Source organism: Schistocerca serialis, chromosome 6, assembly GCF_023864345.2.
Source record: "Schistocerca serialis cubense isolate TAMUIC-IGC-003099 chromosome 6, iqSchSeri2.2, whole genome shotgun sequence".
Taxonomy (NCBI): Eukaryota; Metazoa; Arthropoda; class Insecta; order Orthoptera; family Acrididae; genus Schistocerca; species Schistocerca serialis.
The window spans coordinates 533,364,398-533,389,901 of record NC_064643.1 but is presented as its reverse complement, the minus strand read 5'-3'; the positions used below and the strand labels follow the sequence as shown (position 1 = coordinate 533,389,901).

The 25,504-nt window shown below is 40.4% G+C and overlaps 1 protein-coding gene across 1 annotated transcript in view; it reads right to left on the bottom strand.

Annotated features, from left to right (window-relative positions):
* LOC126483761 (peptidylglycine alpha-hydroxylating monooxygenase) overlaps nucleotides 1-25,504 on the bottom strand; it is a 222,054-nt gene that overhangs the window by 43,250 nt on the left and 153,300 nt on the right. The window contains exons 5-6 of the mRNA XM_050106907.1: nucleotides 20,906-21,038; nucleotides 20,247-20,295 (exon numbers count right to left, since the gene is read on the bottom strand). Coding sequence (XP_049962864.1) covers nucleotides 20,247-20,295; nucleotides 20,906-21,038 — 182 coding nt within the window. The remainder of the gene's footprint in view (nucleotides 1-20,246; nucleotides 20,296-20,905; nucleotides 21,039-25,504) is intronic.

The window sequence follows — 25,504 nt, the reverse complement described above, 5'->3', positions numbered from 1 at the left end:
AGTGCCATGAGCTACTGGAACTTCAGAAACTATAGGGGCTGAATTGAGAATATTCTATGATATCCCATAATAAATTCCTAATTTTTTCAATCTGTGATGCATTACTTATTGAATGCCCATGATACAACTCACCACAGTTGCTCATGAGGCAGGGCCGCTAGAGAAGAAGCTATGCCTAGCGGACAGAATGTTCATGGCGCTACAGCATAGACAACACATCAGTGCTGAGGCCAATAACATTCCACACACTGTTAAGGCTCAGTCTAACACCATATGCAATGAACCACTCTGATGTGTGTCAAAAGTGCACTACGATGACATCATCAACCCCACCCATACACCGACCTGCATGGCACTCACACACTACCACAAACCTAGTCAGCAATGATGCACGGAGTGGCTCCACTGCCTCAAGGTCACAGAATTATTGGTATCATGTGCAGTTTGGCAACATCACACTTAACTGCTGATCTCCCTGCAGCAGCCCAAACACCAAATGCAGGCCGCAGTAGGTGCACCAGCCCATGCCAACACATCAAGCCACCAACTCTCACAACACATGGGACAAACATTATCCATGCCATTCCCACTGTCATGTGGAAGGCTCTATATATTTGACTGAAGCCACATGTAAATACTTCCTCACTGATACATGGTCAGACATCGGTGTGGTACTGGAGGGTACAAATGCAACACTACTGGGCACAATATCCTTACAACTCTATTCTACAAATGACTTGCATACCACTGAGCATGGAACACTAACTGTACCTGAGAACTAAGCTCAGATCAATGGCTTCCACGGACCTTCTTCATTACTGATGTGAGTTTACCAGTGGTAGCAATCTTCTTCCTACAGCACTTTTACATTTTATCAGATTTAAAAGATGCAGCACTTCTACATCATGACATCGGATGACTCATCCCGGGGCTCTTCACCCCAATACCTCCTCGTCCATCAGAAACTACCTCATACCCCACTGGGTATCAGCATGACAATGACACATAACACCATAAAGAAGTGTGTTACAAGGATGCAAGAACCTAATCATGACACACCAGCTTTCTCTGGACACCAGCAAATCATCAGATGCACTCCACTTTGACAACACAGTGCTACATCAGCGCACATGTAACATTTTCTGCTGCACTCGTGCATGTGTATGGGGAATGTGAGGGCCTTTTGCTCACCCTTCACATAACAGATGTCAGCACTACTTCCACTACACCCACTCTGGCCAACCATGTCTCACCACCACTATGACCCACAGCTAAGCAGTTAATGAACCTAACACACCATGTTGAACACATGTCAGTATGGGGCACTTTGCCCCATCTCTCACTGCATCAGGTGAGTGTACCATTTCCCCAACCAACCCAGCGCAAGTTTAAACAATGCCTCATCCACAACATTACGGTGTACAGAATTCTCATGACCCTCAGTCTGCCAGTCCACCACAAAGCACACTGGCTACCACCCACACACTTACACCCCACAAAAGTGGTGATTGATGAACTATTGCAGTCATGGCAGCCCATGGGATTCCCCAATAAAACTTGTACCAAAAAGAGACAGTTATATGAGACTCTGTGTCATTACAGAGCTCACAACTCTTTAACGATACACAACAGCTATCCAATACCATGCATTCATGGCTTTACACACTCTCTAGTGGGCCCCACTATTTTCAGCATCCTTGATACCAGAGGAGTTTACCTCCAAATACCCATGAGCCCAGATGACATCTCTAAGGCTGCAATAATGACACCATTCACACTTTATTTCCTATTCATGCCTTAAGGCTAAAGAACGCAGCTGAAACTTGGCAGCTATTCATTTATGGAGTTCTCTTGATATTTGACTTTCGTTATGCTTACCTGAAGGATATCTTAATATTTTCTACCTGTAACGCCGGAAATGCATATCCTCCTATTTCCATCTATTGTACTATTATTTTTTTTTCCTTGTTTTGTTACCTCAAGATATGACATTTCTGTCTCTTTATATATTGTAATTGTTTTACTGTTTGTATATATATATTTATGCACTCATGTCGATGTATAATTGGTTTGTTTCGTAAATATTATTTGTATTTTTACGCTGGGTCTTGCCTAGGGAAAACTGCTATCGAACGATTACGTCGATAGGTCGTGTGACGAATCAAAGTGTGTAGGATCTTTGGTAGTGTTAACTCGGCCGCGTGGAGCGCGGGCAGAACAGTGAGAGAGAGAGTCTGGCGGGAGTAGCGAGTGGAGCAGGTGTTGTGTGACGCTCCCGCGAGTTGCCGCGCTTTCGGGGTTTGGCAGCATGTAATTGCGCTCGACTCGCGATGATAGTTTCTGACATGGTGTCGCGGACGGGAAGCATTAGCTGGCGCACATCAAGAGCCCGTTTCGCCTGGTGACCGTGTCGAGAAGAAGGCGCGCCAACATCCAGCTTCTGCAACAGCGACGGCCGACAATGAGTGACTGTCGCCACCTCCTCGATCGACGGCTTCAAACCTTCAATCAACCAACAAGGAAGACTAAAACCACGTAAAGTTTCAGAACTGTATGGCAGACCTCAGCTTTTCAAATTGTTCCATTTGCCTCGCAAAATTACAGCAACTTAGCATGAACCTTTGTTGCTCATTGTCCCAATTGCATTGCCAAGCAGGGTCCCTTCCTTTTCCGAAATGAACCCGAGTGTCGTTGAAATTCAAACGCCAGCATTAAAATAATATAATTAGATTTCACTGCTTTAATTTCAAAGTTCAGTTAAAGTCTCAGAGCTGGCTACAATATTCAGATTACACAAGCACGAATTAAGAGTGCGAGCTTTGTTACCGTATTTTAGCTTACCTGTGACTGCAGCTCAGCTTGGTACGTACTACATTTTACTATTGTTAATTGTTCAGAATCATTTAATTCAAGTTCAAAGTTAAATCTCTTGTTTCTAAATTGCGTAGAGTCAAGTTGCTTTTGAAATGATTGTTGAGGTAGTCCAAGACTAACCGTATTTTACTGGATTTCGATGTGCTTCAGAAAGAAAGCTCACTATTAACTTCAGTCACTAAATTAACTTTCGATTTTCCGGTTTTATTAATTCTTTTGCTAAATTAAGTCAGAGTGTAGCGAAATTTATTACTTCTGACAAACTTTCAGTTTTCACACTACACGTGTCAACCTTCAGTTGCCACGCTTCTAGTGTTAATTATATGTGTAATAACCTTTCTTTTTCAGTTACTATAGTAATTGTCCTTAGGACTGGCGACCGTGATTTCCCCCAAATCTCAAATATCTAATTACCGCTAGTTAATTGTTAACGTAACGGCCGCACATTTACTTTCTCTATTAACTTTACCCCTTTTCAAAATTAATTTCCACCAGTTTCATTTGCATTTTTCCTTTCATTTAGATGTAACCCTTTCCTCCCTCTTTACCGATAGATTAACTTCGGTGACGATTGCTTTTCCCAAATTTCCATTAGGTACACGCGGTTTAATTTTTCACTGTCATTAAGGTCGATAAGAGAGGGGGGAGGTTACACGTGGCGACCTGGTGACAGGACAATCTTCAAATTTGAGGTTGTTCTGGACACGAATTTTGCATTGTGCAAATCTCGTAACAAAGTACTGGTTACGAAATGGTCGATACATCAGCGAGAATATTCGTGTGAGGAATCCTAATTATAGTTGAGATTTTGCATTTATATTGAAAATTATTAAAATGATTGAAGGCAACAATTACCAAAATTTGGTAGACTTGGATACGGAACAATCGGTCGAACAGTGGGAAACGCGTACAGCGGTACCCATTGTTCCGGGGCAGGCGGCTAGCATGAAAGGCGCGACCGCCGAAACGCAACAAAGAGCAGAAATGGAATTCCAGACTTTAGAAAATGTTTCGGAATCGGAAGTGAAAATCAAATCTGAATCCCTTGATGACGAATACGGGGGGACAATGAAAGAGGAAGCCGCTACGGAAGTAAAACCGGTGGTTTCCGGGAATTTAACTGATTTATTGAATATTTTGATTAACGAAATCAAGAGTCAATCGGCAGAAATTAAAGATCAGGCTGCCAAGCAAGAAGCTCAGGCTGCCGAGCAAGCAGCTCAGGCTGCCAAGCAAGTAGCTCAGTCTGAAAAAATTGAACGAATGCTAGACAATCAGAACAAAGCTATTAATGTTGTTAACAACAATGTTGAAGTTGTTAACACAAAAGTTGATAAAATCAAAGACGATATTGTCGTGATTAATACCGAAATCGGTAACCTTAAACAGGAAATGATAGGCGTTCAGGCGGAAATTGCGAGCATAAATACTCGTTTTGATTCCGAAATTAGCAGAATCGAGAAAAGTGTAGGAGACGCAGTTGCTCCGATCATCGAGAATAAGGTGACGGAACTAATTCAGTTAGTGAGAAAAGAGGATCAACAGAAGGTGGAAACTTTAAAGGCTTTAGTATCCGAAGTAGATACCAAAGTGACGAAGCAGGCTAACACCTGCGAAGAGAAAAAGAGGGAAGTGGAAACGCTTGCGACAACCACTTGCCAAGTGATTACGAGGGTGTCGGAATTAGAAAGGAAACTTGACGAAAAACAGAGCTATGTGCCAATCTGTGCACATAGTTCGGAGTTGTTGACGAAAGAGGAGCGGTTCGACCCCTTGAAAAAAGGCGGTATACACCCGACGGATTTCATTAAAAATTGTGAAAGAGTTTTACCCAGATCATGGACTAATGAGAGAAAAATTAATGCGGTTATTGATGTGTTGGCTGGTGATGCCAAGCGTTGGGGCCTAAACCTCAACATTACGAACCTGACTTTTGACGAGTTTAAAAATTTGTTTCTGGCTGAATACTGGTCAGAGCAAAAACAGCAAAGTGTCTGGCGCGAATTTGTCGTATCGAGGCCTTTCGATGCGAATTCGCGCGGCTCGATGAAGGAGTTTTGTGAGGGCTGGATCCGCAAGTTGGAATATTTGCGTGACCGCCGCTCGGAATCCGAAATAGTCTGGGAACTCTACAAGAAGCTTCCAGATGATACAAAACGATACGTAGGAAGCAATTACAGGACAATCAATGATTTCCTGGGAAGAGTTGAGGACGAGGACAATTGGCGCAATAATCGCGACAGTGGTAGAGGCCGTGGTAACAACAACGGGTACCACAGCAACCACAACAACGATAACCATGGGAATAATGCATACCGCAACCATGGCAGCAATAACAATAATGGTTCGGACCGTAATAACAATCGGTACAATGCAAATAATAACCGGAATGACGGAAACCAGTATCATACTAGCGTGATACGGGCTGCGCAGAATAGTAATAACGCCAGAGGGTGTGACCAGCCGCCTCAGCAGTATCCGGGGAGCGTATCTGCTGGGACGAGACAGGGAAACCATTAGCCGCGCCGGTGAGGGGCCGACCGGGCGTGGAGAAATTTTGGCGGCCCAATAACAAGAGAAAACCCAGGTGTCGCCGTTATGAAAATTCCGTATGGAATAATCAACGGCGGGAGAGTGTGCCAGTGTTAGGAGAAAGGAGTGCGCCCACAAGTAGTAGATCAGCTGTAGACACGGCAGTAGGAAGTACATTCACTGTCAGTGAGAACAATTTAAGTAGTGTTCCGGAAATCGATTATAAAGTGGCAGCTGTAATACCCACAGCGGAACTGGAGATTGAGTTTAAGAATGATTCGCAAGTGTTGAAAGAAGATCAGATGTCGGATAAAACGTCCGTCATCGAGCGAGGAGATGCAGAGAGGGATGAGGTCTGGTTAAGGCAGTTCGGTTGCTTATACGACGAACTAAGAGATTATAGGGGCCTGTATGGGAGAAGCGTTTATGGGGAGCGCGTGAAGGATTTTCCGCGTCTCGTCCCGCAGGAAGATAGTGTTTGTGAAATGATAGAAAGTTCTGGCCCTAATCGGCAGACTTTACTAGAAATAGTTGATGTTAAAGGGGAGCACGAGCAAGATGCGTCGTGTTTCGTCCCGCAGGAATTGAATGTTGAAGTAGTAACGGAAAGTTCTGGCCCTAACCGGCAGACTTTACCGAAAGTTGTAGTGGTAGAAGTAGCCGACCCATCCGACGCAAACCTCCAGTTTAAACATTGCGAGAGTATTAAGGAGAAAGATTACGAAAATTTTAGTGATAGCCGGACACGATTGGTAGAAAAGCACATAGATTACAGCGTGTATGAGGTTAGAGTTGACATTATACAGTCAGACGATAGCAGTGTGGGTTGCGCAGATCCAGAGGAAGTAATTGCAGATACTACTGGGCACATTTCTCCAGGTAGATTGGCAGATGAGATCAATCTGGCTAAAGAGGAATCAACGAAGGTGACAACTAGTGAATTGATAGCAAAGCAACACTCACTAGTTGACGAGTTACAGGAAAAGGTTTCGGTACTGGAGGCGAAGCTACAGACAAAGCCTCAGGACAAACGTGTTGAAATTAAAACTGTATGTGAACAGAGGCTGAAAAAGCCGCCAGATAAACCGGATTTAGGATCAAAGCCGGATGGTTTTTTCTGGAATGACCTGGATATAGACGAGGATTTACTGTGGGAAAATAAAGAAACAGTCGAGGACAAGTGTAGACAGATAGTAGTGTCTGTTAATATGCACGACCTACAACTAAACGTGTTGGTTGACACCGGTGCAGAATTGAGTGCTGTATCTGGGAAAATATTTGAGTTACTGAAAGACAGACCTGGCATCGTAGTTATGCCAGTAACAGGAGTGAAAATTATCGGTGCTACTGGGAAGGCCAGTAAACCGGTCACAAAACAGATTTTTGTCAACTTCGAGATATGTGGGGCACGATTTGAACAAGAGTTTGTCGTCGTGCCAGACTTAACTACGGAAGTAATTATCGGGTTAGATTGGCTATTAAAGTACCGTGCAGTGATTAACTGCGAAAGCAAAACTTTGACATGTATGTCACTAGATAAAACAATAGTCGTTAGTTTTGACGAGGCAGGAGACGGTGTGCATAGGCAATACCAGCCTATACACATTGTTAACTGGCCGGATGGTATTGACGTAGGTATGAATCTGAACTACTGTAATGTGAAGAATCTCGGCATTGACAATAATGTAGAAAGTGAATTGGAAAGTATTGTAGAAGGTGTGTCAAACGTAACACACGAACAAAGACGAGGCCGACTTTCCCGTACCTACTGCCATCACAACCATAGGGCATGGGGCAAATATGAAGCAGAATTTAAGAGAATTATGAACACCTTGAGACATGAATCGACTGGATTTTCTCCAGAGGACATCCTGTTGGATGACAGAAGTAAAAGTTTAGTGGAAGAGATAATCAAATTCCCTCCACGGATTAACATTAGTATTGGTGTGAAAAAAGATCGTTTGCGAGAAGTAATGAAGCTAAAAGCCGATGCTCGCATACGTCGTCATGACGCTAAAGCGCGTTTTGCTAAGTTTGCAATCGGAGACTTAGTACTTGTAAAAGCTCTTGAGAAATCGAGCGAGATAGACAATGAAATCTCTAAATTTAAGTTTGATAAAGAAGTTGTAATTAATAAGTAATTAATTTTGACTAAATGATTTAAGAGAGAGTGATTATTTATCAATTGAAAAATCCAAGCTGCTAATTTAAGTTTTCAGCTGAGTCACAGTAGATTAAGCAACGTAAATATGATTTTGTAACTAGCTGTAAGATTTCATGAATATGTGTTTTACTAGTCATTGCCGATGTACTTAGACGCTGTTTTAAGTTTCAGGCTAGTACATGCGTGTGATGATGGACAGTGTTGAGTTATCCACTGTGATAGTATTAAGGGACTCCTTGAGATTACTCGGGAGTGAGTTTTTCCTAAAGAATTCAGTGAAACGGACGTTCTGGAAACGCCGTCACAAGGGCGAGTGAGATCAAGCGTGCCGCACACGCGGGCGCAACAATACTGGCGAGGCGAGCCGCTGTCGGCTCTTGTGCCGCTGTTGGCTCTTGTGCCGCTGTCGGCATTCTTTGTACTTGCGAGTACGAAAGGCGGAATAGTTTTTCTTCCCGGACAGCTGATGTGAAAGAATTCTGCTGTCAATATTTATGTTTTTTTCGATCTACTGAATATTATTTTCTTGTTTAGCGTTAAGTGGAATCTCATGACGAGATATTAATTATGAAAAGGTTATGTAAAAATGTGTATTCTATGTAATTAATTATTAACTTGCGTATTTTGATCTACCTGTTTTTATGACCATGTACTCTGATTAATTTTGCAAATAGTATTCCATTTCTCATAGTGTTACGAATTTTAATGATTTTGGAATAGCTAAACCATTTTCTATATCTTCTATGAATTTTAATATGTTGTCAACCTGTTTTATTTTGTGCAAGATGACAGAGTGGAATAAGATTAGGAGTGTCCCCACTCAATTATTATGGTCTAAAAATTGATTTATGATTAATTAGACGAATGCTAAATTTGTTGATGTTTTGAGCATATGCATTTCCGCTGTTTCTTTTTTGGGACATTTTCTGAGTCTGTTTACGTTACACGAACATCCTCAGACAATGTGGGGCACGTGTAACGCCGGAAATGCATATCCTCCTATTTCCATCTATTGTACTATTATTTTTTTTTCCTTGTTTTGTTACCTCAAGATATGACATTTCTGTCTCTTTATATATTGTAATTGTTTTACTGTTTGTATATATATATTTATGCACTCATGTCGATGTATAATTGGTTTGTTTCGTAAATATTATTTGTATTTTTACGCTGGGTCTTGCCTAGGGAAAACTGCTATCGAACGATTACGTCGATAGGTCGTGTGACGAATCAAAGTGTGTAGGATCTTTGGTAGTGTTAACTCGGCCGCGTGGAGCGCGGGCAGAACAGTGAGAGAGAGAGTCTGGCGGGAGTAGCGAGTGGAGCAGGTGTTGTGTGACGCTCCCGCGAGTTGCCGCGCTTTCGGGGTTTGGCAGCATGTAATTGCGCTCGACTCGCGATGATAGTTTCTGACATGGTGTCGCGGACGGGAAGCATTAGCTGGCGCACATCAAGAGCCCGTTTCGCCTGGTGACCGTGTCGAGAAGAAGGCGCGCCAACATCCAGCTTCTGCAACAGCGACGGCCGACAATGAGTGACTGTCGCCACCTCCTCGATCGACGGCTTCAAACCTTCAATCAACCAACAAGGAAGACTAAAACCACGTAAAGTTTCAGAACTGTATGGCAGACCTCAGCTTTTCAAATTGTTCCATTTGCCTCGCAAAATTACAGCAACTTAGCATGAACCTTTGTTGCTCATTGTCCCAATTGCATTGCCAAGCAGGGTCCCTTCCTTTTCCGAAATGAACCCGAGTGTCGTTGAAATTCAAACGCCTGCATTAAAATAATATAATTAGATTTCACTGCTTTAATTTCAAAGTTCAGTTAAAGTCTCAGAGCTGGCTACAATATTCAGATTACACAAGCACGAATTAAGAGTGCGAGCTTTGTTACCGTATTTTAGCTTACCTGTGACTGCAGCTCAGCTTGGTACGTACTACATTTTACTATTGTTAATTGTTCAGAATCATTTAATTCAAGTTCAAAGTTAAATCTCTTGTTTCTAAATTGCGTAGAGTCAAGTTGCTTTTGAAATGATTGTTGAGGTAGTCCAAGACTAACCGTATTTTACTGGATTTCGATGTGCTTCAGAAAGAAAGCTCACTATTAACTTCAGTCACTAAATTAACTTTCGATTTTCCGGTTTTATTAATTCTTTTGCTAAATTAAGTCAGAGTGTAGCGAAATTTATTACTTCTGACAAACTTTCAGTTTTCACACTACACGTGTCAACCTTCAGTTGCCACGCTTCTAGTGTTAATTATATGTGTAATAACCTTTCTTTTTCAGTTACTATAGTAATTGTCCTTAGGACTGGCGACCGTGATTTCCCCCAAATCTCAAATATCTAATTACCGCTAGTTAATTGTTAACGTAACGGCCGCACATTTACTTTCTCTATTAACTTTACCCCTTTTCAAAATTAATTTCCACCAGTTTCATTTGCATTTTTCCTTTCATTTAGATGTAACCCTTTCCTCCCTCTTTACCGATAGATTAACTTCGGTGACGATTGCTTTTCCCAAATTTCCATTAGGTACACGCGGTTTAATTTTTCACTGTCATTAAGGTCGATAAGTGAGGGGGGAGGTTACATACCACCGCCATGATCATGAACAGCATCTTTAACTATTTCTCACTGCCCTACAGACACTGGCATGGCCATAAATGAGGATGAATCACAACTGTGAAAAGCCAAAATAACCTTTCTCAGACATGCACTGAATGCCTCAAGGGATAAAACCTTCCTCAGAACAAATGAAACTCATTAAACAGTTACCACTTCCACAGAATTACTATGATCTATGGTGCTTTCTAGGCGGCATAAATTTTTATAAGCGTCTCCTGCCACACATGGCAGCAATACAAGACCCCCACCCTCGTCCGCCCTCCTGATTGAGACATTCGCCAGGCCAAATATGGAAGAAAAAAATTAGGGTGGGCCGAAAAAATGCAAAAAACATTCACAGTAGCAAAATTCTGCCTCACAAAACCAAACACTTTGCCCCCACCTCCCCTCCACACTCTACGCACAGCTCACTGTCAGAACTGCTGCTACTCGAAATGGTCCACATTTGATAGTGAATTACTCACTGTCTATGAAGCTGTCAGATATTTTAGAGAAGATATTGAAGGAAGACATGTTATCGATATGGATCACAAGCCACTTGCAGATGAAACATGGTACCCCTCAAAAGACATCAGTCTTCACTGCTTCTGCCACCTCGACCTTATTGTGCAATATACAACTGATGTGCACCATCTTCATGGCACCGACAACACTGTTGGAGCCTTCCTGTCACAGATAAATGTTATTTCTTGACAACTAGATTACGACAAACTAGTGGAAGAGCGGAACCATGACTTTACCTTTATGGCCCTATTAACAGTTATTACACCAGTTTCCACAAAGAAAAGCTGACAGTCCTCAGGACTAATGGCAAAATACTATGCAAGGTGTCTCTGAACAAAATTCAGCCACCAGTCCCCACATCCATGTGCCACACTATTTTCAAACAATTACACAACCTGACAGACCCAGGGGTTAGGCCAAAAGTACAGTTCTTCACCGAATGTTTCATTTGGACAAAAATTTAATGAGAGTGTCACACCTGGGCACAACCAATCTTGCCATGCCAGTGCAGTAAAGTTGGCTGTCATATGAAATCTCCACTATGATACTTTTATACACCACAAGCATGTTTTCAACACATGCACCTAGATCTTGTTGGCCCCCTTCTGGTATCAGAAAGTTAGAGATCCCTCAATTACTGATAGATGTTTCATTGAGTGGAAGCAGTCCCCATTGGAGACATTACTGGAGAGTCAACAGCTCATGCAGTCATTGACACTTGGATAGCTGAGTTTGGCTGCCCTGAAATGATGGTAACAGACCAGGGAAGACAATTTGATTCTGCTCTATTCGAGGCACTCTGCAACCTCTGCAGCATTATGCATAATTATATGATTGCATACCACCCTCAGAGTAATGGGCTTGTGGATTGATGACACAGAACCCTACAAGCTGCACTCGTCCCACAGAGGTCTGTGGGCCAAAGCCTTGCCATGAGTGTTATAAGATGTTCATATGGCATCTACATCTACATCTACATCTACATCTACATTGATACTCCGCAAGCCACCCAACGGTGTGTGGCGGAGGGCACTTTATGTGCCACTGTCATTACCTCCCTTTCCTGTTCCAGTCGCGTATGGTTCGCGGGAAGAACGACTGTCTGAAAGCCTCCGTGCGCGCTCTAATCTCTCTAATTTTACATTCGTGATCTCCTCGGGAGGTGTAAGTAGGGGGAAGCAATATATTCGATACCTCATCCAGAAACGCACCCTCTCGAAACCTGGCGAGCAAGTTACACCGCGATGCAGAGCGCCTCTCTTGCAGAGTCTGCCACTTGAGTTTATTAAACATCTCCGTAACGCTATCACGGTTACCAAATAACCCGGTAACGAAACGCGCCGCTCTTCTTTGGATCTTCTCTATCTCTTCCGTCAACCCGACCTGGTACGGATCCCACACTGATGAGCAATACTCAAGTATAGGTCGAACGAGTGTTTTGTAAGCCACCTCCTTTGTTGATGGACTACATTTTCTAAGGACTCTCCCAATGAATCTCAACCTGGTACCCGCCTTACCAACAATTAATTTTATATGATCATTCCACTTCAAATCGTTCCGCACGCATACTCCCAGATATTTTACAGATGTAACTGCTACCAGTGTTTGTTCCGCTATCATATAATCATACAATAAAGGATCCTAGGAAGATCTATACTGATCACCAGCAGAAATCTTCTATGGAGTAATAGTCACACCCCTGGCAGAATTCATCCCAGCCCCTTGAACCAGTAGACTTAACAGGATTGGCCCAGTGCGTGAACAGCCATGTGCAGTGCCACCACCTACCTCTCATACCAGTCCAAAAGTTTTCACACACAGGGCAATGAGTAACTGAATTTGTAATGCTACAGGATGATATGGTCTGGCCAGCTTTACAGCCATCCTACTCAAACCCATATGAAGTTTTAAAATGGGACACACAAACACACATTCAAAATTTTGGTCAATGGAAAAGCAAAGACAATCTATTTAAGTCACCTAAAATCAGCATAGGTTCTATGCAAAACACACAGCTATGTGAGACATGGACCCAACAAAAATGGACAACAAGCCAAGCAGTCATTTGCCCTTTGACTTACGGAAGCCTAATTCAGACTCTGAGGAACCAGTCATCATCAAACTTGACACGAAATACTTTTATCCACAGAGCATCTGTGTGGAACTTCTAGACTATGATGTGATAGTGGACACCTGCCATGATGATTTTGTGAAACTCAACACACACACACACACACACCAGTTATCTACAAGCATCAATTATGCTGATATATCTTCACATTTGTCAACAGGTGGATTAGTCACTATATTAGACTCAGGGGAACCACAATGACAGCTATAGCACACCACATCGCACCCAACTTCAGATCCTCCTCCTGATGCACCATCTTAGCTGCCCCAGCCTCCACCACTGCCTGCACCACGCAAACCTCTGTACAGTGACCCCCATCACCCTCATCATCATTTGCACCCTACCATCTGTGCACCACGAGTGCTGCAGGCCAGCCCACAACAAAATGGTCCAGCTGTGTTCTGATCGGCAGCTAGCCATGGCATAGTTGGTCAAGTGCACAACCCACCTGCACGACAACCCCCACCGACCACTGATCTTCTTCCTGATGCTCCAACTAAGGGGCATGGTCTCTGTGTGGACACCAGCACAAGTAACACCTCTGACCAAAGAACACACACAGCTGAGTGCAATATCTGGATGGACTCCACGAAAGTCAGTTTGATTTAGGACCTTGTTCTGTGTGATTGTCCTGAATATCAGGTTATGACCATTCATTATCATATATCTGATGAAAGCATAACTTAAGCTGAGTTATTAAACAAGTTTCCCAAAATTCCTTCACCAAAGGAGTCAAAATAAATACACCAAAATTTGAACTGAGAACATCTGCCTACATGAGACACAGTTTAAAGCATTTAACAAAAGCTAGTCTTCTTGTCCAGATAGCATACCAATAAGGTTCCTTTCACAGTATGCTCATACAATTGTCCCACACTTAGCAATCAAAGCTGAAGACTGGAAACTAGCACAGTTCACACCAATACTCAAGAAAGGAAATGAGATTAATTCGCTATTGTCTACTGACACACAGTCAGCACAGAGTCAGAAAATACTGAGCTTGTGAAACTAACTCTTTATCTGTTCCAAGCAATGAGTGCTATTGGCAGAGAATCTCAAAATACTTCCATATTTCTAGATTTCCAGAAGTCTTTTGACACCATTCCTCACAAGAACCTTGTAATCAAATTGTGTGTCTATGGAGTATCACTTCAGCCGTGTGACTTGATCCTAGATTTACTCTCACTCAGGGAGGTCACAGTACATAGTAATCAATGGAAAATCATTGAGTAAAACAGAAACGATATCTGGAATTCCCCATGTAAGGCCAAGGAAGACCTTGGTGAGATTTTAAGAATTTTTCTTGTTTAGTTGGTAACATCCTGTATCAGTTTCTCTGTACAAAATACTTACAGAATTCAAATCAGCTGTTGTAGCAAGATAGTTGAAAAAGTGGTTCAGTATAAATACCTACAAAAATTGTGTGATTGTGTTCTACCATATCTTTTCAATTCCCAGATTAATTGCAAGCAAACATGCCACACGTTTGATTTAGTGCAAGGACACAGTTGTCCCTAGGGGAGAGATATTGTTGTGAAGAGGCCAACTTGAAAAAATAATTGAAACTGATTATATTCATGTCAAGCTCATAATTATTTGGAATCACTACACTGATCAGTGACATCCCTGATGAAATTTAACTACTTAGAGTGGTAGTGATGGTGATGGAAAGAGATGATAGGCAAGGTGTAACTGAGGTAGTCTAAAGCCTGGTTTACACGAAAACGAATTGAAGCAACACGAGCAAATGAACAACTGCAAATATTTCACCAATGTTCACATCCATTCACTTGTATCTGAGCAAGTGGTTGTACTTGATGGAACTAAAGGGAACACAAGATAATGAGCATGGCTTATGAATGCTGCATTATTGTTTTTTGGCACTGCTCATTAGCATACACGATACACCACTATATACTTAGATCTGAAATGCAAAACTTGGATATTCAATAATATTTTGCATGGCAAGCACACTGTTTTTGGCAAAGTAAGCAAAATGGTATACAGGAAAAGAAATACGAGGGCAGTTCAATAAGTAATGCAACACATTTTTTTTTCTCGGCCAATTTTGGTTGAAAAAACCGGAAATTTCTTGTGGAATATTTTCAAACATTCCCGCTTCGTCTCGTATAGTTTCATTGACTTCCGACAGGTGGCAGCGCTGTACGGAGCTGTTAAAATGGCATCTGTAACGGATGTGTGTTGCAAATAACGGGCAGTGATCGAGTTTCTTTTGGCGGAAAACCAGGGCATCTCAGATATTCATAGGCGCTTGCAGAATGTCTACGGTGATCTGGCAGTGGACAAAAGCACGGTGAGTCATTGGGCAAAGCGTGTGTCATCATCGCCGCAAGGTCAAGCAAGACTGTCTGATCTCCCGCGTGCGGGCCGGCCGTGCACAGCTGTGACTCCTGCAATGGCGGAGCGTGCGAACACACTCGTTCGAGATGATCGACGGATCACCATCAAACAACTCAGTGCTCAACTTGACGTCTCTGTTGGTAGTGCTGTCACAATTGTTTACCAGTTGGGATATTCAAAGGTTTGTTCCCGCTGGGTCCCTCGTTGTCTAACCGAACACCATAAAGAGCAAAGGAGAACCATCTGTGCGGAATTGCTTGCTCATCATGTGGCTGAGGGTGACAATTTCTTGTCAAAGATTGTTACAGGCGATGAAACATGGGTTCATCACTTCGAACCTGAAACAAAACGGCAATCAATGGAGTGGCGCCACACCCACTCCCCTACCAAGAAAAAGTTTAAAGCCATACCCTCAGCCGGTAAAGTCATGGTTACAGTCTTCTGGGACGCTGAAGGGGTTATTCTGTTCGATGTCCTTCCCCATGGTCGAACGATCAACTCTGAAGTGTATTATGCTACTCTTCAGAAATTGAAGAAACGACTTCAGCGTGTTAGTAGGCACAAAAATCTGAACGAACTTCTCCTTCTTCATGACAACGCAAGACCTCACACAAGTCTTCGCACCCGAGAGGAGCTCACAAAACTTCGGTGGACTGTTCTTCCTCATGCACCCTACAGCCCCGATCTTGCACCGTCGGATTTCCATATGTTTGGCCCAATGAAGGACGCAGTCCGTGGGAGGCACTACGTGGATGATGAAGAAGTTATTGATGCAGTACGACGTTGGCTCCGACATCGACCAGTGGAATGGTACCGTGCAGGCATACAGGCCCTCATTTCAAGGTGGCGTAAGGCCGTAGCATTGAATGGAGATTACGTTGAAAAATAGTGCTGTGTAGCTAAAAGATTGGGGAATAACCTGGTGTATTTCAATGCTGAATAAAACAACCCCTGTTTCAGAAAAAAAATGTGTTGCATTACTTATTGAACTGCCCTCGTATTTAAACAAATTAATTGTGACCAATGGTTAAAGTTCACTTACTGTGCCTGCAGTTTTTACACAATGTGCTGCTGTTGGTAACACTATGATGACAATGGGAAATCAAGACAACCGATCGCAAGTGGTGCCGGTAGCCAACGAGAATGTCTTCCTTCATTTCGTTCACTTCATAAATACAGTTAGCTTCAAAAGTGCACTTTGAGCATTGGAGTATTCATTGTAGCACACTAATACCCCTGCTGCTTTACACACTCATGCTGAATAAGCAGTAGTCATACTTCCAGCCTCGCTTGTCAAAAATACTTTGCTGTTTTTTACAACACGATTTCTGAATGTGAGGTTAGGCAGGAATCTAAGTGAACAGCTTATATTGCTGCGAGCAATGAAATGAGCAGCAGTAACTAACAATAACTAACAGCAACATTTACGTAAAAGTGGACTTGCGAAGTCACACACTGTTATGACATGAAAAAGCTATTCACACTGCTACGTTCTTTCATGGCTGCCAAAAAGTGAATAATTCCTTGTATTAATTTGTTGGGACTCGGAAGTATTTGGCTGTTACTTCCAAAGATGTAGGAATTAAAGTTTTGATACTAGTATGCATGTAATGAAAATGCCATAAATCTCACAACAGCAAGAAATTACCAGCTAACTTTATTTATGAAGTGAAAGAAATGAACTACAACATTCTCATTGGCTATCAACATCTCTCCTCAATTGCTCATTTTTATCTCCTATGATTCATCGCACCCTTACCAACAGCTGCATGTCACAGAAAAACTGTCGACACCATAACTGCACTTTCATCATGACCAACATAACCTGAAGAAAGGGTAGCATTTACATTTTAGTTATGAGCAACTGGGAGCATTTAAGTTATCAACTGCGTCATATTTCAACAGCTGTTACACCTCAGATAGTTTCTTATGCCTGCAGTGATATATGTGAAGCACTTCCAGAATTTTATTATAGTACACATAAGGAAGACAATGTCAATAAAATATGGTTAATTAAAAGTGAAATATCCCACTGACTTGTCACACAGGCTACATGATAAAAAGCTATATAGAACTTGTTAGACGGCAGATAACATAATCCTGGGTAAACAATTTTTATTTATTATCAAAAATGTCTAACATAACACTGATACACCAACTACATAATTACAGCTACCATGAACATAAGCAATGAGAATGATCAGGTATTTCATATATTTTTAATTTTAATCAGATAATATATATTTACACTCATTTACTTTCAAAGAAATTTGTTGTGCTTTTCCTGTTTTCAGTAAAAAGGATTACAAAGCTTTTGTGTATTCTCTTTGTCCCCACCTGATGCAACCAAGTAGTGGAATTTCTCATCTTTCTCATGTCACCAGTTTGACCTTTAATGCTTCAACAATTTTGTACCAGTCATACTTATTTTCCTTCAGGATTTGTGCTGTGAATTTCTTATATCCCAGAAGCACTTATGATATCTATCAGCAGCATTACATTTACTTCAGACCACTCTATCAATAATGTGACTCACATTAACAACAAAGCAGACAATGTAGAAGACAAAATCTTTCTATACTGCCAGCGCTGAAATGAAGAGGACAAAACTGCCTTTGATGGTCTGCTAAAAGACAGACAACCAGGATAACACGAATGAACGCAAACTGAATGTGACTGCATGCAGTTCATTTGCGCTAATCTACAGTTCACACCAGAGACAGTTCTTGCTCGGTGATGCACATTTGCTTGTGTCCATTCTGGTATAAACCAGACTTAAGATCAATATCAGCCAACCTTGGTATGCATATGACTTACTACCAGAAAACAAAAATTTTTGTGAGGCCAATATATCCCTAGGTTTGGGGTAGGGGAGAGATGAGGTAAAAATGTAAGCACACCTGTGGAAGCCATGAGAAATTTCAACCAACCTTGCGATATGTATAGCTTACTATCTGTGAGACACAGTACTACTGTGTAGGTAAATAAGTAATTGAACAATTCCAGGTAATTAGCTAGTATTTAGATAATAAGCTTTGTGTTAAGTTCAAATTAATCTATACTCTGAAAATCACCGAAGTACATGGCAGAAGGTATTTCACTATGTACCAGGTATTAAGATCTTCCTGTTCCATTTGTGTGTGGATCGCAGAAATGATGATTGCTTATATGCCTTTGTGAGTATTGTAAATCTGTATCACGGTCCCTACAGAAGCGATAAGGTGGGGGTTGTAGTGTATTCCAAGATGTATTCTGAGATGCCTCACTTAATGGTGGTTGTTGACATTCTGTAGATAGGCATTTGTGGAATTGTTGGCATCTCTCTTCAAGTGTGTGGTAGGTCATGTTTTTCAACACATCGGTGATGCTCTCCCACTGGTAAAACAAACCTGTGACCTTACATGTTGCCCTTCTTTGTTCAAGTCCTATCTGTTATGAGTGCCACACAACTGAGCAATATTTTAGGATGGCTCACATGAGTGTTTTTCTGGCAACATCTTTTGTAGATTGATTGCATTTTCCCAGTATCATACCAATGAATCAAATTCTACCGACCGGTTTACTATGACAGACTATATGATCATTCGATGTCATATAGACAGAAATGGTTATACGCAAGTATTTCATGGCCTGACTGATTCTAATTGTGACTCACTGATATTGTAGTCATGGGATACTATGCTTTTGCATTTTGTGAAGTACAAAACTTTTCTATCTGAACATTTAGAGCAAGTTTCCACTGTTTGTGCCATTGATATCAAGATCTGACTGAATACTTCTACAGATATTTTTTTACACAATGCTTCATTATAGATGCAGTAGCTGTATGATCTGTAAAATGTCTGAATCTACTATTAGTATCATCTTCCTGCTCACTAATATAAAAAAATTGAACAGTAGCATGTGGACATCAGCATGTACTGACAGTTTTGACTTACGGTAGTCATACATTGGCTTCTAATAGGGGAATAAAGATAAAAAAATTGAGGATTACTCAGTGAGCAATGGAGAGATGCATATCACGAATTACTAGGAGAGGCATGAAAACAAGTTCGTTGTTGAAGAAACAATGCCATGTGGCCGATTCTGTCACAGTTTGCCATGCAAATACAAATGTGCAAACACCAACAGTTGCTTATTTCATATCTCTCCATGTTAGTTCTTGAACCAAGCCTTTGGTTGCTGGAAATGGACAGCATTTCAAAATAATCTATTTGACAAGAATGAAATTAATTTGACTTGAAAGATGAATATAAATGTGAAGAGTTGTTATTGAGAGTGATTGACAGCTAGCAGTCACTGCACTGATCACTGATTCTCTGCAGGTCCTCCTACATTTCACTGGAGCCTTATAGCATTGCAGTCTTGCATTACCTGCAAACAGTATCGCGGAGCTTACAACACTCCACTTACAGGGTATTTCATTCTTCGTCAGATATATATAATTTACAGACTTTACAATTGACTGTCTTTCTCATCTTTAAAACAATAGGTCCCCTTCATTCTCTGGTCTGAGTGATTTACCTTCCTTTCCTTTTTAACATTCTGTCATTTATCCCTCTCTCGTATCTGAAGAAGGAACTAATAGCTCTGAAAGCTACTATAATGTCATCATTTTTACCTTTTTTGTGTTTCTATCAGTAGTAACAATCATTTCACCTACTGAAGGCAGGTGGCAACCTGCAATTCTGCCTCATATTTATTAGTTGTCATGGTTGTTATTTGTCTTTTGATTCATCCAACTGCAGAGTAAAAAGATAGTGCAAATGCAAATAATTTCACTTCCACTGGCAGACCATTGCATGCCCAATGTTACTGTCAACTTTAATTGCAAACCCACTAAAACTGACATATAAAACTATTATAGAATTTGGTATTATATAAACTTTATTTATAGAATTTGTAAGTAAGGTGCGAATCTTTCCACAAAGAGGAAAACTAAGAAATCAGAGTACTCTGAAATTGCATAGTGCACCTAATCATGGAGAATGTAATTCAAACATCACAGGAAATTCATTTTAGACCTTTCAACCTCTAACTTGTACTTACGGCCTTTCAGTGTAGTGCAGGAATATACCTGAATCATCAGTGCTTCCATCTGTAAAACAAAACCAAAATCATATCTTGGTCCTCTGCCTAAATAATTATATAATAGTCTCATTCGCTTTACTACAAAGTCATCAGCCAAACTAATTTTATTCTTGTGATCATTTATCTTGTTCTCATGTATGAAAAGTACATTAACATTAATGTAAGTAAGTCTCAGTATTTATTAATTACAATCCAGTTTAAGTGTTTTGTATTGTCATTTAAGGAAAATGGAACTATTGTCATATTTTGAATTTCTGTGCAAAATACAGTTTTTGTGAAAAATACAGGAAGTTTACAATTCTTAAACTTAAAATTATAAATTTTTCATGTCTATCTGTCACACATCACACTGAATATGTTACATACAAGTTTTACTGTGCTCCTTATATTGGCCATCAGATTATTGTCCAAAATTACATGAGAAGGGAAAAAAACCTCATTTTTAGCTTATTAAAATTATTTGTATGTTACCAACTGCATAATTTTTTTTTATTTTTTTGCAGTGGTATTTTATTTGGTTTGATATTTTAACATTCAGTACAACTTTAAATATAAAATATGTTGATATTACCACTGTTAAAACTACACTGATAGTAAAAGTAAGGAAAAAACCTTACCTTTAAATGCATCAATATGGGCATAATGCACTTGTAGTACAAGATATTGTATAGGGGATTTGCCACCCACTTTAAATCCAACTCCTTCTGGAAGCTCAAGTTTTGGAGCATCTCTAGCCCATGCATACAGGATCTGCGTACATGCCATCATCATATTAGTATCCGTTGCACTTATTTCAAATAATCTTTAAACACTTAATGTATTTAAATAAGGTGTGAATAATAGGGTCAACCAAATTTCACATTACAAAAGATAAATACAAAATAATCTATCTGCAGGCTTTTCTTTTTGTCTCTAGCAACACTGACTAGCATTTCACAGTCACCTATGATACTACAATGATTTATCAATATGATCTATTCCTAAAAATCTTCAAATACCTAACTACAGAATGACAAAGCTTTTAAACAATGACAACAACTGCAAGTATCCTCCCCACCAGTAACATTTTGTTCAAACTGATTCCGCTATAATTTGCCACAATTTCCTTTGGGAGAAAGCTATGATCATAAGGGTATCAACAGAAATAAATATCATACCATTGACATCTCCTGCTACAGAAGTCTAGAACATGTTCCAAGTTGAAACATAATGACAGGTCTTGATCAAAACTGTATCCTTCATTACAACAAATATTATTGATAATGGAAGCAGTGATCACGAAAAATCCAATCTGCATTGTGAAAATGCAGTATTCTGAAGGCTTTGGATCAGTATCATTTCACTATCGGCATTTACTTATTTTCATTAATCTTTCAATTTTGTGCTTCACTCACACATGATGATATATTCCATGATAGTTAGTCTAACTATATTTGCAGTTAGATGGAGAAGTTCTACATATACATAACACTACAAGTTATCCAGTTTGGAAAACTTGCACACTTTGGCAGAATTTCCAGAGATGACAATGATTTGCCAACTAACTTAATACACAATTTGTACATACAATCAGGACACCTTGACAGGAGCCCATGTTGATAGAAAATCTGTAAATTCACACTAAACACCAAAATATAGCAGGAACTTTTTTTTGTAGAATGTAATTAATAGATGCCCAAGACAGTGAGAAGTAATGATAGACAACTGGAGACAGTTGTCATGTAAATAGTAATGAGTAACAACATACTATGATCTAAACTTTAATGACTGCAAGGACCTTACCACTGCTTATCAACATATGTGGATCACAACATCCTACTTGGCAAACTAACTGTTATTTTATTAACTTTCACTGGGTGCATCATTTTTTGTAACACGAGCTGATGCGCGGTGCAGTTTGTACACATGTAAAGAACAGCTGTGTTTATGTCACCTTGGTAACATACACTATGTGATCAAAAGTATCCGGACACCCCCAAAAATATACGTTTTTCATATTAGGTGCATTGTGCTGCCACCACATCAGTGACCTCAGTAGTCATTAGACATCATGAGAGAGCAGAATGGGACACTCCGCAAAACTCACAGGCTTGGAACGTGGTCAGGTGATTGGATGTCACTTGTGTCATACGTCTGTATATGAGATTTCCACACTCCTAAACATCCCTAGGTCCACTGTTTCTGATGTGATAGCGAAGTGGAAATGTGAAGGGACATGTACGGCAGAAAAGCGTACAGGCTGACCTCTTCTGTTGACTGACAGAGACCGCCGACAGTTGAAGACGGTCGTAACACGTAACAGGCAGACATCTATCCAGAACATCATACAGGAATTCCAAATTGCATCAGTGTCCATTGCAAGTACTATGACAGTCAGGCAGGAGGTGAGAACACTTGGATTTCATGGCCGAGTGGCTGCTCATAAGCCACACATTACGCCAGTACATGCCAAACGATGCCTCGCTTGGTGTAACGAGCGTAAACATTGGATGATTGAACAGTGGAAAAATGTTTTTTGGAGTGAGGAATCATGGCACACAATGTGGCGATCTGATGGCAAGGTGTGGGTATGGCGAATGCCCAGTGAACGTCATCTGCCATCGTGTGTAGTGCCAACAGTAAAATTCAGAGGCGGTGGTGTTCTGGTGTGGTCATGTTTTTCATGGAGAGGGCTTGCACCCCTTGTTGTTTTGCATGCCATTATCACAGCAGAGGCTTACATTGATGTTTTAAGCACCTTCTTGCTTCCCACTGGTGAAGAGCAATTTGAGGATGGCGATTGCATTTTTCAACACGATCGAGTGCCTGTTCATAATGCAGGCCTATGGTGGAGTGGTTACACAACAATAACATCACTGCAATGGACTGGCCTGGACAGAGTTCTGACTTGAATCCTACAGAACATCTTTGGGATATTTTGGAATGCTGACTTCATGCCAAGTCTCACCAACCAACATCGATACCTCTTCTCAGTGCAGCACTCCACGAAGAAAGGGCTGTCATTCCTCAAGAAACCTTCCAGCACCTGATTGAATGTATGTCAGCAAGCATGAAAGCTGTCATCAAGGCTAAGGGTGGGCCATCACCATATTGAATTCCAGCATTACCGATGGAGGGCCCCATGAACTTGTAAGTCATTTTCAGCCAGGTGTCCGGATACTTTTAATCACATAGTGTATATGAGAAAAATCTCAGTTTAATCTTAGTTTAATTAAACAATGATAAAATAAACTTACATTATAGGAGCTACATCACTGTTTAATTAAACTATAATAAAATAAACTTTCATTACATCAGTCTGGTGCCATGTACACATGTTACCCCGCAACAATGAAACAATCTAAACCTTAAACAGTGCAGTTGCATCAGATCACAGCCAACTGCATATTCAATTGTTGATTACATCATATAAAACTGCCTCATTGTCGGACTGTGCCACTAACTAGGAATATGGTTCATTTTCTTGTGTGGTTCATACATATTTTCTTACCTAGCTTGCGGTTTATTCTGTATTACTACTGCTCACTTGTACTTATGACAGCACAACTTAGCACTGCATTAACTGAAGCAATAATGGAGGAATAAGTAAGGACTCACAATTGTAGAGCAACAATGGAATGGTACAACATAATGTTATTTGTGGCTGGCATGCTTTATACATAAGTGTGCTCACTCGAGAGTTAATGGCATCCCTTTTTCTCTGATGAGACTTTACTTTCATAACAGAAAGCAAAGAGTATCATTAACAGACTAGCACAGGCATAAAACTAACCTCTTCATCAGGAGTCACAACATTTGGAGTGCCACAACTATTGTTACTGAGCCCCATGCTTCTTTTTTTTTAACCTAAATGATCTTCCAGTGGTTAAGGAGCAGTTCAAAAACTACAATGTTGTCGATGACAAGTATACCAATCAAAGATCCAAACTCAACTTTAGCAGACAGAGTTCAGATGATAGCTGAATGTGCCTACAAGTGGTTCACAGTTAACAGTTGTAGTCAATCTCATATAATGAACTTTCAAACTAGCAATAATACCCTGGTTAGCATCACAAGTAGACACTAATGGTCACACACAAAATGAAACACTGTATAAAATTCCTTAGGGTCTACTTGTATAGTAAGTTAAAACAGAGAATACCCTGTATAAAATGGAAAGATATAGAATTGGGAGTTGTTCCGTAGAGTGGTTTAGGTTGTTTCTCACAAACAGCACCAGGCAAGAGAAATTCCTTCTCTAAATGGATCATTATTTCAAAATGTGTTCCACAAGATTCCATTCTGTGTCCTATTTTATTTCTGCTTTATATAAATGACTTGGCTCTTAACATAATTCACATTGAGTCATATTTGCCGATGATACCTCTGCCCTTGCCAAAGGCAGTTACTCTGAACAAATTTGCTCAGCTGTGACAAATCTACCATACAGTTTAAAAAACTGGTTCGAACTAAATGGATAGGACTGAATATTGGGAAAACACATTTATTGCACTTTAAAATTACAAACTTTAAGATAAACGAAACTCATATTAATCATAGAAACCAAGAACTGAAAGAAGTAGGTTGTGTTAAGTTTTTAGGAATACACCTGGACCAAAATTTATCATGGTCTTGAAATATTAAGTACTAACCAAATAAATTAAACAGCCTGACCTTTGCAATGAGGATTCTGTTATATTCAACTAGAATGGAGATGAGAAAATAGTTTATCACAGCTATTTTGAGTCAGTTATAAGGTATGGCATTATTTTTTGGGGCAACACAAGCACAATGACTAAAATATTAAAATTACTAAAATCTGTTGTTAAGAATAGGTGTAATGCAAAACCGAAAAAATCATGATAGCCCCTGTTAAGCAATTTGATAGCAAGAAGTGCTCCCTGTTTGTACATTTATAAACTAATTATTTTTGCATACATTAACTCTAATTATTCGTGGACATTAATTTGAAACATCAATACAGCACTAGGAGTAAGAGGAATTTCATGCTCCTCACTCATAGATTATAGATATATGCATAAATCCCATAACACATGGGCTTGAAAATTTGCAATATTCTAAAAAAGAAACAAATCCATAGCATGGAGCTACAGCAACTGAAACAAAAGCTATGAAGGTTATTAGTACATAAATACTATTATTCCTTCGAAGAATTTCTGAATGATTATGTGAAAATCTGAGCGAGAAAGCAAATGGCTGTTAATTAAGCTTAGCAG